Raw genomic sequence first — 12,316 nt, forward strand, 5'->3', positions numbered from 1 at the left:
GACCACGGAGGAAGAATTGAAACCGGAATTTTCTTAAATAATTTCGTATTTAATAATATATCTTCAGAAGGAATAATACGACCCTTCTGAAGTTGTATTATTAAATACGAAAGTACTTAGGAAATTCCTGTTTCAATTCTTCCTCCGTGGTCTGACACATGTATGCATATATATACATATATGAATGACAATTTCACAATCTATATATTTCCAGGATGTATCAAGAAGCCTGGAGGAGGTAGTAGGTCTCAAGTGTTCCTGGCTGCCAACTGCCCCACACCTCAAGGTCAACACCTCCACATTACATATCTCCGGCTGTAGTGTCCATAACAATGTGAGTCCCTGGCTGCTACCTCTTATCTAGAACCATGTGAGTCCCTGGCTGCTACCTCTTATCTAGAACCATGTGAGTCCCTGGCTGCTACCTCTTATCTAGAACCATGTGAGTCCCTGGCTGCTACCTCTTATCTAGAACCATGCGAGTCCCTGGCTGCTACCTCTTATCTAGAACCATGCGAGTCCCTGACAGTCTCTTATCTAGAACCATGCGAGTCCCTGACAGTCTCTTATCTAGAACCATGCGAGTCCCTGACAGTCTCTTATCTAGAACCATGCGAGTCCCTGACAGTCACCCCTTTGTCCAGAGCCATGTTGAGTCCGCTGGCTGTCAACCTCTTGTGGGCCTCACCGGTGTTGTTTTTTTGTTCCATTTTTGCCGGGGTACATCCGGATGTACCCCGGTGTTACCGTGTAAGGTAAAATACACAGCCTCTCTGCTATATACACGTCGCTTGTCGAGGGGAATAATATTGTGCCTTGAGGCAGATTAAACCCACTGTTAGGCAGAAGTTTGGTGCGCCCCCCCCCCCTCTGGAGTCCCACGGGGAGGTGAGCACCAGACTACGATTATACCTCCAACCACTACCATCACCACCACCTCTACTACCATCACCACCTCCCCTACTACCATCACCACCACCTCTACTACCATCACCACCTCCTCTACTACCATCACCACCACCTCTACTACCATCACCACCTCCTCTACTACCATCACCACCACCTCTACTACCATCACCACCTCCTCTATTACCATCACCACCACCTCTACTACCATTACCACCTCCTCTACTACCATCACCACCACCTCTACTACCATTAACACCTCCTCTACTACCATCACCACCACCTCTACTACCATTACCACCTCCTCTACTACCATCACCACCACCTCTACTACCATCACCACCACCTCTACGACCATCACCACCTCCCACTTTATAACAGTTTGTGGGGGCCTCAGGTGGTGCCGTCGGCAGTGTGGAATCTGGTGCGTCGCAGTGACCACCTGGAGGTGTGGGTGGAAGCTTCACCAAGCTTCCGCCTGGGAGCCTACATTGCCCCGGAGGAGGAGGAGACACTGCCCTCCCTCACCGCCACCTTCATCAACAGGTTAGTCCCCGCACAGCTACTGTTCATGAGGATATCTTCTAATATCCGTGAAGGAATTAAATATTTGCAAAGCTCCAAGTACATCATACTAGGTTTAAAATAACTGATAAATGGATATTCACTAATGTTAAAGAATGCATCCTAGGTCTTTTCTCAAAGTTTACAATGGGAGCACTCGGTGCTAAGAGAAAGAAAGGTATTGGTAACCTTCATTTACCTGCCATAACTAGTGCTATCCCTGCCTAATTCTGACAATTACTATACTATGCTTTGTGCTGTCCGAACACTTAGCTCTCAGTTGTAAACAAATCATATTTCTTTAAGTTAGTGTTTTTTTAACCATCGAGTGTCGGTTATTGGCCGTCTGTCTGAGCCTACTTAGACGAAGTTGTGTAGTTTTGACAAATGGAGATAGGGATACACAGGTCTAGTTCAATTTTAGGTTTGTTACCTTGTTAGCCACCTAGTCTATCATGTTGGGTAATACATATATGCAAAATGATATCCATACAAATCCCCAATTTACTTAGTACGGGCAGTAAATGTGGGTGATTGTAACCTTTCCACCGCCACCCTCTGGATGGGGTCGAGGGTGGGTGTGCATGATAGGTAAATCGAATTATAAGGCTAGCTTGAAACTAGAAACATATGTAAGCTACTTAGCTTAGAGACTGTACTTACGGTCGTTCTTAAACCTATTGTAGGTATAATGCGTGTAATTAGCTCATCAAGACTAACTTGCTTAGCTAAATGAATTTGGGGATTCGGTCCCTGACCCCATATATGTGTGACTCTAACCTTTTACACTATCGCCCACAGAATAGGTATAGGGTGTATAATAAATGAAAGGAGATCCAAAAAAATTGTTCTGTACATTAGTTATATATTAATATTTGATGTAATGAGATTCTTATTACCTTTTTTTTTTGTAGGTTGGGTTTTCAAGGTGCTTCAAGAGCTGACTCAGAGTCACTTAAAATTACCCCTCTTATGTTTTTGTAGCTGTTTGTAAATGGAAACAATAGTGTTGACCAGACCACACACTAGAAGGTGAAGGGACGACGACGTTTCGGTCCGTCCTGGACCATTCTCAAGTCGATCAAGACAATCGACTAGAGAATGGTCCAGGACGGACCGAAACGTCGTCGTCCCTTCACCTTCTAGTGTGTGATCTGGTCAACATTCTTCAGCCACGTTATTGTGACTCATCGCCTGCATATGGAAACAATAGGCTTTTGGCTGACTACATCTTACCTAGTTTCCTCTCTTTCTCCAGTAAGATAAGCGGGTTACCTGAGGGAATCTTGGGAAGCAGCCACCAGGTGGAGGTACTGGTGGAGGAGTGTGAGCTGGGGGTGCTGGAGACCCGCTCCTTCTCTGGCTATCCCTCCACGGCTAACGTCAGTGTCACCCTCGTTGGTACCGACATACTCACGCTCAAGATGGTGAGCGGCGAGGCTTCTCTTTTCACCAGAGGTTTTCAATTTTCTATTAGAATAAAATTAAATTAAAACTGACGATGTTACTGTTTATGAGGCAATATAGTTTTCAAGATTTGTGCATACTATAAGGCAAAATTTGTTGAATCTTTGTTTGGTAGAATGAGATGCGTCAATTTAACAGTCGAAGTTTTCTATTTAAATAAGGCTCAAATATTTATATATAAAAAAACATTTACCTAAATTAAATGTAAATTCATGTAATGTAAATTTACCCGAAACGCTTTGCGCAATAGTGACTTCATTAGTATCTGTTCCTAAAATTGTTCATTACTCCTATATTCTTTGTACACACATTGTTGTGAATAATGTTATTATTATTATTATTATTATTATTATTATTATTATTATTATTATTATTATTATTATAAATGACTTGGCTTAGAAGAACACTGGGATCCATGCAATTCCTGATCCCATTATATGACTAACTTTCCTAACACCGTCTGCAGCATGAGTACGAGGTCTATAATACGTTAATTCAACTTTTTGTGCTGCAGGTGGCGTTCGAACTGCCTGGAGCCGGGAGTGTGAAGATGGTGGGTGGACGGGTGGGGTCATGGGAGGAGTCTGGCTACTCGGGAGGCTCTCATCTCACTCTGGATGGCGTCAGAATTGGTCGCCTCCTCTCCGGGGCCATCAACATCCACGGCCTCCAGTCCTTCGCCATGACGAACTGCACCGTCGCCACACTCTACGAAGAGGCTCTGAAACACAAGCGCCTCCCTCAGTCGCAGTAAGTACTGATCCTTTCAAATTTTAAAATTATTGATGTAGTAGGATACTTAAGGTGAAGGACAATGCTGATGCAGATTTGAAGGCAGTCTGCATCCGCCTGGGACACACACAGTGTACTACTCTGAGTGTCAGGTATTTATTCCTGTGTTCAGAAAGCTAAAAATTATTTCTTGCTCCATTTTTACACTGTTAATGAAACGATTACCTAGTAGCGTTTCAATATCAGTAACATAAAACCTTCAGCATTATTGAACTCAAGATGTGTGCTGCAAGGTCAGTTGGGATTATTAATTTATCTCTAATATTAAAAGGCAAGATTTGGGGTTAAAAAAAACGTACATTAAAATAATGTTATCCGAATGTCAAGCAAAAAATTTTCACGCGAATTCCATTTTTATATAAATGCATTATGGTTTCTCATGTGCAAGAGATTATATATTTTTAAATTACCGTAAATTTGGGCACCTCAAGTAGAGATACACAGTAGATGCAGTGTGTTAGACTAGATGGATTTTAATATCTGAAGATTTTGATACCATAACTACACATACTTTTGTTACTTGCCCCATAAAAGCTAAAATCAAATGTCTTGGCAGTTCAGCTTGTATGAAAACTAGATCACACGATGTGATATTGGGTAGTTAATACATGGAATGCACTAGGAAGTGATGTAGTGGAGGCAGACGTCATACACACGTTTCAAATGTAGATATGATAGAGCCCAATAGGCTCAGGAATCTGTACACCAGTTGATTGACAGTTGAGAGGCGGGACCAAAGAGCCAAAGCACAAAGAGCAAGCACAATTAAGCGAGTACATATAAAGCCTGAGTTAAACTCGATATAGAGGTTTAATCCTAAATAATATACCTGAAAATCTTGTATTACATCCAGATTCATTACTTTCAGTAAATTAAATAGAGCCTATGGAAAAAGCTGATGGTATGGTTTGTAATATTCTAATATGTCATTGATGTAAATGACAAAAATGGTTGGTCCCAAAATGGAATTTTACGGCACCCACACTCACATTTCTCAAGTCAAATTCATTTAGGTTTAGGACGACCATTTGCGTTTTGTTTCAACTATTGTTTTATTCATTCTCTATCATTTATTCCATGTGCTTGCAATTTCCTTGTCAGTTTTTTTATGTTGTACCTTATTAAAAGTTACATCACAAGCAGTGATTATGTTACCAATAAAGGTCATTGTGATTAAACACAAGACCGACCCTAGAAATTGTCAGGCTACATTCACTGGGGGTCTAATTAAGACATGTGCCAGAAATCATTTTACCGTACCGTTCAAAGTATGGGTGATGGATGGGAGGGGGTGAAGAATAAAAAGAATAATGATGGTGAATTGATGATGATGATGATGATAACTACTAGCTGTCGTTGATATGTCAGGAGCAACGTAATGTTGCCTAATGGAGTGGCTGTTGAGCAATACTTTACTAAAATGCTCCGGAAATCTCCGAAATTTCAGGACATCCTTTTTCGCGGAAAATTGCCAAGAGTGAAAGTTGTTGTGGGTTCATAAAATTACCTCGGGAAGTCCTTTTGTTTTCTGTGAACTCGTGCGGGCATGTGTTTATTTTTGCTTGATTCATTAGTACCGCCAGCGGCGACGGCTATTTTATGGAAATGCGTCCATACTCCTTATGTTCATGTTAATGGCGGTTATTATAATTTGTATTTATACAATATACATTAGACCATGATACAATTTGTTTTGCAACCCATATTCATCCAGTGAGCGGCAGTATATATATAACAAAATATATAATGATAATAAATAATAATAATAATTATTTTCTAAATACTACCGTATGTTAGTGGCAAGCATGGCCTGTTAGCTCAGTTGGTTAGAGCGCCGTGCTAATAACGCGGATGTCGTGGGTTCGATCCCCATACGGGCCAGCCCCCCCTTTTATTTTCTTGTTTCTTCAAAGTATTTTCTAATTGACATATTTAGGTCCTGAGCTATGTGCCCTTCTAACTTTTCCCAATATTGTCCACATGGTGGGTATGATGTGCATAATAAATTAAACTTAAGTCTTCCTAGTAGCCATGTGACTAATAATTCTTTGGTCTACTATTTTCCTGTTCAGCTGGCCTGTTAGCTCAGTTGGTTAGAGCGCCGTGCTAATAACGCGGATGTCGTGGGTTCGATCCCCATACGGGCCAAGGAGATATTTTTCACAGCATTCTCTGATTAAAGTTTAGTACCCATAAATCCCCTTCTTCAACTGTTGAATATGAGCTATATTAATGGGAAACTTCCTATTTCATTGACCAACAGTATCATCATTCCAATTTCTAAGCCTAATAAGGAGGATGAGTTCCGCCCAATTTCCTTTACTAATTGCTGTAACGAACTGTAACGAACCTGGTTTAAGGACGGGTTACACAAACTGGCTAAAATGCCATTTTTAACCTTGTAAACTAGTTACTGATAAGTCAATATCTCTTTCCCAACCTTCAACGAAGGTTTTATGAAAAGCGTGTGTAAATTTAGTGTCTTGTCCTATAAGACATATGGCACAATTGGCCTGTTAGCTCAGTTGGTTAGAGCGCCGTGCTAATAACGCGGATGTCGTGGGTTCGATCCCCATACGGGCCATAGGAAAATTTTCCCAAAGCGACAGTTAAATGCATTTTCTTGGCGTACTGTTCCAGTCAGCAATCCCTTTCGGTCGGAACTAATTATGAAAATATGGCGCCAAGCCGCCATTCTATCGTAAATTAAGTATTTTTTGCAAGAGTTTAGTTTGCGTAGTGCTTTCCCAGGGCGTTAAGTGCATAGTCACTAAGTCTATCATCTTCAGCGACAGCTGGCCTGTTAGCTCAGTTGCTTCACGCGCCATATTGATAACACGGACTTAATATTCTCCAGCTCATATGGTCTATGGAACTCACTACCTAACGAATTAAAACACTGTCCAACCTGTGCCTTATTCAAAAGTAAAACCAAAAAGTACTAAATTTCATCCTCATAGTTTCCTACTTTGTGCTTCAAACTCGCACTGTATCTTGCGCTACCCACTCCCCCAATATTAGTGCCTAAGACATGCAACTTCACCTTCAACTTCACTTTATCAACTTATATCGAAGTTATTATGTTAATAGCAAATTTTGCTACAATGTATCTATTAATATTCTTCAAATTTGGTACAATATTTATTTATTTATATACAAGAAGGTACATTGGGTTTATGAGAGTACATAGCATTGATGTTTTTGCATTCTTGTAAAGCCACTAACACGCATAGCGTTTCGGGCAGGGCATTATTATATTAATAGTTCAAGTTGAAGTATGTTTATTGAGACAAGAAAGAAATACATCTCAAAGGGATAGAGTAGATTAGGCTATTTCTACCCCCTCCAATTCAAAAAAATTCAAATGTTTATTTAGGTAAAGTACATACATACAAGGGGTGATACAGATATTGATGAATTTATAGATAGAGTTAGTACATACAATGCTTATATTAATAATGATCTGTTTGATTAAGAACTCGGCCGAAACGCTGCATGTTAGTGGCTTTGCAAGCATGTAAAAACACCAATGTTATGTACCCTCACAAACCAAATGTACCTTCTTGTATATAGATATAAATAAATATATATAATGGTCTCTTTTTTTTCGGTGGGAACAGGAATTTTAATTGTAGGGGCTACAATTAAAACTATTCTTCAAACCTTTTTTTTTTTTTCCAAGACAGGCAATTTCCAAAGACAAGATATGCAATAGTATCACAGATGTTTAGTCTTAAACTGTCTGACATGTAATATAAAACAAAAGATAATATGTAACCCAATTAAAAAAAATAGTCACGACGTTCTCTTTAACTAAGACATTCTTCATAATTATTAAAATATACTTCAAATCAAATTAAATCAATCTAAAATTTACGCGTTTAGTGTGCCTGATTGAATCGACTTCACTTACTCCCAGAGGTATTTGTAGCCAAGCCCAAGCCTAGCATGTTGTTGTTTAAGATTCGCTACTTGGAACAAAAAGTTCCAAGTAGCACAGGCTATGGTGAGCCCGTAGTGGACTTGCCTGGCACAGGAGCGGGGTTGTCTGGTGACCTTACTGATTGATTGATTGATGAAGATTAAGCCACCCAAAAGGTGGCACGGGCACGAATAGCCTTTAAGTGGTGGCCCTTTTGAGCCATTACCAGTATCAATAGATAATACTGGAGATCTGTGGAGGTGCGGCTGCACCCTGCTTGATGGGAGATGTCTCCCGTGTGACCTTACGTGATGACTCCCATATTCATATTACGGGCTATTCATGCCCGTGCCACCTCTTGGGTGGCTGAATCTTTATCAATGATATACATACGTGGCTCTTCCTGTATAATAGTATAAATTCGAAGGCCAATGTGGGATGGGATCCATATGAGACGGACTCCAGACTCCATCATGGATTATTTTATTATATCTATGCCCTGTTTCAGACACATGCACGTCAGATAAATGTCTTGACAGCAGTCAAGGATGACAGGCTCTGATTTCATGACTAATTAATTATACTATGGCCACGGACTCCTTACGTGTGTTTTTTATATCAACTTTTACACTTAAGTCATTGTGTAAGGGGATGCAGGAAGCCAGTTTATACATAGGCTGATATCGAGGTCCTTCCTCCCCCCCCCCTTTCCCCCAGGATGCAACACCACATCATGTTGTTGTTGAAGATTTAGCTACTCAGGACGAAGTGTCCATGTAGCACAGGCTATGGTGAGCCCGTAAACCGCTTAGGATTGGTACCGAGATATCCACAACTCCTAGGTACCTATTTACTGCTACGTGGACAGGTGCAGTAGGTGAAAGGAAATGCGCCCAATTATCTGTCCTGCTCTGGATCCGAACCCGAAATTCTCGACTTATTACTTTATGATAGTTAACGTCTCATTGATTTTATATACTATTGTTAATTTTCCTCGGGTCTCTTAAACCTTAGTTTTTTTTTTTGGCTGAATAAGTGTGCTAGCCAGAAACAAATTTATTTAAAAAGTTCATAATTTAGAAAACAGACATTGCCCCCGTTCCTGTGCCAGGTAAGTTACGGGCTCACCATAGCCCGTGCTACTTGCAACTTGTTCAGAGTAACTGAATCCGTAACAACAACAACAACAGAAAACAGATTGGATGTTTGTTTGCTAGAAGCACTGCGTGTAGGTAGCGTGGCCGAGCGGTCTAAGGCGCTGGTTTAAGGCACCAGTCTCTTCGGAGGCGTGGGTTCGAATCCCACCGCTGCCAGGTATTTTATTAGTGAATTGTTGTCCAATTGTCCAATTCACATTACTTCAAAAAGACAAATGGGTTCTAACGAACCCGTTCATGAGGCTACGAAAGCATCCAAATTGCTTTGCAATATATAACTCTTGTGAGCCTCCATTTGGACTACTATATCCAAACATGGAGACCCCATTTTCATAAGGATATATCTTCTTCGGAGAATGCTCAAACACCGAGCGACAAAATTCATCCCAGAATTAAGTCAACTCTCATACCAGAAATGGTTGAGGGCCACAGGACTAACATCAGTAAACCAAACATGACAAGACTGTTCTTATCGGCTGGTGTTTTCTTCCCCTGATTCCATGTATGACTAACCATCCTGTGAGATGGGAATACTGGATGAACTTACAGCCAGTTTTTTTTTATCTACACTGTGTAATTTATATTGCTACCTTGTGATTCTATAATTACCTTGTGATTCTATAATTACCTTGTGATTCTATAATTATCTTGTGATTCTATAATTACCTTGTGATTTTATATTGCTACCCAATATAGAATAGGGTAGCAATACATTGCTGTGTATACCTAAGCTTGTTAATAATAATAATAAAAAAGATCTTATCGAAATATTTAAAATGCTGAACAATTTGGAGGATATTAATCCAAATCGCGTCTTTAAAAGGTATAACTCTGTACAAGGAGCACGGTTTCAAGCTCAACAAGTCACAATATAGGGTTGAAAACAGATGCTTTGTCACCCATTGTGTTCTAAACCCATGGAACCGCCTACCCGGTGAAACCATAGTTGCCAAAACATTTAACTGTAATTCAAAATCCAGCTGGCTAAAATTATCAGGAGAAATGGGGAAAGGTTTGTCAAGCAGCTTCCTGTTCTCGTTCAGGAAACTAGTAAGATGGTGACCCTCAGGTAAATTCACAATGTGTGGAAATGTGTGGTGTGGAGAAAAAAAAGTAATTAGTAAACAGTTGATTGACAGTCGAAAAGGGGCCGAAACAGCAAAGCTCAACCCCCGCAAACACAACAAATACAAAACTGAGGTGGCAAAGGTGAAAACAAAGGTGAATACAAAACATTATGACAACTATTTTGGGTAAGTAAACTAAAATCTAATTGCGATGGCCGGGAATCGAACCCGGGTCAACTGCTTGGAAGGCAGCTATGCTCACCACTATACCACCATCGCATGAGAGTAACTGGTTTACAGTGTTGTACTTAGCTATAATACCTTAAAGCACTGCGCCTAACTGAACGATGATTGACAGTAACATGACTGAAGGGTCGACACCCAACCCACATCTGAAAAATTAGGGACGTACGTCGATTCGCTTAGTCTTGAATTATCAAGCACTGACTTCATAATGTTCCAGGAAGGTTTATCAGCGTTTTATTACGCAAATGTTTAAACTACAAAAGTCACACGTCCAAGCCTGCCGTGACCAGGATTCGAACCTGGGTTATTGCGGCCACAACGCAATGTACTAACCACTATACGATCACGGCCACTGACTCAAGTACCGAACTCGGGTTAAAATGTAGTTATTAGATTTATTTATCCAAATATCAAAAATATATAATATTTTCAGAATAATATTACGCTGAGAATATTGATTTATATACAAGAAGTTACACTGGGTTGTAAGAACATGTAGCACCGGTGTTCTCACATTCTTAGCCTAGCCTAATGCATAGCGTTTCGGGGAGTTAATTGAGTCAATGAAATAATAACATTCTTGTACAACTAATAGCACGCATAGCGTTTTGGGAAGTCCTTAATCCTAATATTCCCCGGAATATGACCCGGCATATAGTTTAACAAACATTTAATAATTTTAAATACAACACTGATGGCTAAAAAAAATGTAGGGAGGGGGATAGGAGAGCAATATATAGAAGTGTTCAGGGAGAATTCGCCAGGTCTACTCGGAATGCCCTTTATTCTCTTCTTCGAGACTACGTATCCCTACAATTGCATCAGAGGTCGTACCATCATAACGCAATTGAGTCAGTGGCCGTGATCGTATAGTGGTTAGTACATTGCGTTGTGGCCGCAATAACCCAGGTTCGAATCCTGGTCACGGCAGGCTCGAACATATGACAGATGTATGTTATGTTATGTATCTTGTTTATTTATCTTAAACAAATGTTGGAGGTATAAATGGAGCCCATTTGACCCAACAGTATACCACATAGTATTATAGTATATACCATATAGTATTGTCCAGTATACAAAGAAATAAAACTAGAATATTTTGATTATTCAACTGAGCAAGTCTCAGGGGCGCACCAATGTGGACTAAGGTATCTGATCTAATCTGAGGGTCACCAACTACATTTATTGTGTATGTATGCTATCCTTTAAAAATGTATGTGTGTGTGTAATTGCCTAAGTGTAGTTACAGGATGAGAGTTAGGCTCGTGGTGTTCCGTCTTCCCAGACCTCTTTGTCATAAAACTCTTTAAAACTACTGACGGTTTTGGCCTCCACCATCTCCTCACTTAACTTGTTCCAACCGTGTAACATCGCGCAGCGAAAATAAATTTTCAATTTTGTTTTTTGGCAGCTTTGTTTAGTTAACTTAAATCTGTTTTGCACGTAGTGATTACATGGCTACTTTTTTATCTTTCTTCTAGCTTTGACATATTTAATGCCTTAACCTCTCCTTGTAGCTCTTGTCTTTCAGTTCCGGAAGCCATTTAGTTTGTCTTTGCACCATTTCCCGTTTGTTTATATGCTTCTTAACATAAGGACACCATACAACCGCTGCATATGTCAACTTGGGTCTTACAAAGTTCGTGAACAATCTCTCTAGTATTTCACAAACCACGTATTTAAAAGCAATTCTGAAATTGGAGCGCGAAGCATAGGCTCCTCACACGTTCTGTATGTGCTCCTCAGGTGACAGTTTTCTATCAAGTCGAGCCACACCTAGCTCTCTTTATCAGAATTTTTTTTAAAGCTTCTTCACATAATTTGCAGGTTGTGACCTATTTTCTCCTATTCCACATTCCATGATGTCGCATTTATTCACATTAAATTCCATTAGCCAAATGTTGCTCCATACACATGCCGATAATTTGTCCAGGGCTTCTTGAAAGGCATGTCAGTCGTCTAAGTTCTGGTTTTCTTCCCTACTATCTTAGCATCATCAATAAACATCTTCATATAATTCTTTATTCCTTCTGGTAGATCGTTTATGTAGACAGTGAACATTACCGGTGCAAGAACTGAACCCTGTGGTACTCCACTATCCAGAGTGATACATTGCCTCTGATTATTACACTCATTTTACTGTCAAGAAAATTGTTCATCCTTGTTAAAAGCCTTCCTGTCACTCCTCCAATATG

At 40.1% G+C, this 12,316-nt stretch overlaps 1 protein-coding gene, 1 long non-coding RNA gene and 7 other non-coding genes across 9 annotated transcripts in view; 6 read left to right on the forward strand and 3 right to left on the reverse strand.

Annotated features, from left to right (window-relative positions):
• The window catches only part of LOC138371415 (uncharacterized), a 45,930-nt gene that overhangs the window by 25,251 nt on the left and 8,363 nt on the right, over positions 1-12,316 (reverse strand). The window lies entirely within an intron of this gene.
• Positions 1-12,316, forward strand: part of LOC123768471 (uncharacterized) — a 28,316-nt gene that overhangs the window by 2,639 nt on the left and 13,361 nt on the right. Inside the window, exons 3-6 of the mRNA XM_069336231.1 lie at positions 215-334; positions 1,304-1,452; positions 2,729-2,897; positions 3,452-3,687. Coding sequence (XP_069192332.1) covers positions 215-334; positions 1,304-1,452; positions 2,729-2,897; positions 3,452-3,687 — 674 coding nt within the window. The remainder of the gene's footprint in view (positions 1-214; positions 335-1,303; positions 1,453-2,728; positions 2,898-3,451; positions 3,688-12,316) is intronic.
• Positions 5,537-5,610, forward strand: TRNAI-AAU (transfer RNA isoleucine (anticodon AAU)). The gene has a single exon. It is a non-coding gene; the product is annotated as a tRNA-Ile (tRNA).
• TRNAI-AAU (transfer RNA isoleucine (anticodon AAU)) lies at positions 5,804-5,877 on the forward strand. Its single transcript has one exon. It is a non-coding gene; the product is annotated as a tRNA-Ile (tRNA).
• Positions 6,240-6,313, forward strand: TRNAI-AAU (transfer RNA isoleucine (anticodon AAU)). Its single transcript has one exon. It is a non-coding gene; the product is annotated as a tRNA-Ile (tRNA).
• Positions 8,883-8,964, forward strand: TRNAL-AAG (transfer RNA leucine (anticodon AAG)). Its single transcript has one exon. It is a non-coding gene; the product is annotated as a tRNA-Leu (tRNA).
• TRNAG-UCC (transfer RNA glycine (anticodon UCC)) lies at positions 10,083-10,154 on the reverse strand. Its single transcript has one exon. It is a non-coding gene; the product is annotated as a tRNA-Gly (tRNA).
• Positions 10,400-10,471, reverse strand: TRNAH-GUG (transfer RNA histidin (anticodon GUG)). Its single transcript has one exon. It is a non-coding gene; the product is annotated as a tRNA-His (tRNA).
• On the forward strand, positions 10,980-11,051 carry TRNAH-GUG (transfer RNA histidin (anticodon GUG)). The gene has a single exon. It is a non-coding gene; the product is annotated as a tRNA-His (tRNA).

This window comes from Procambarus clarkii, chromosome 35 (genome assembly GCF_040958095.1).
Source record: "Procambarus clarkii isolate CNS0578487 chromosome 35, FALCON_Pclarkii_2.0, whole genome shotgun sequence".
Classification (NCBI taxonomy): Eukaryota; Metazoa; Arthropoda; class Malacostraca; order Decapoda; family Cambaridae; genus Procambarus; species Procambarus clarkii.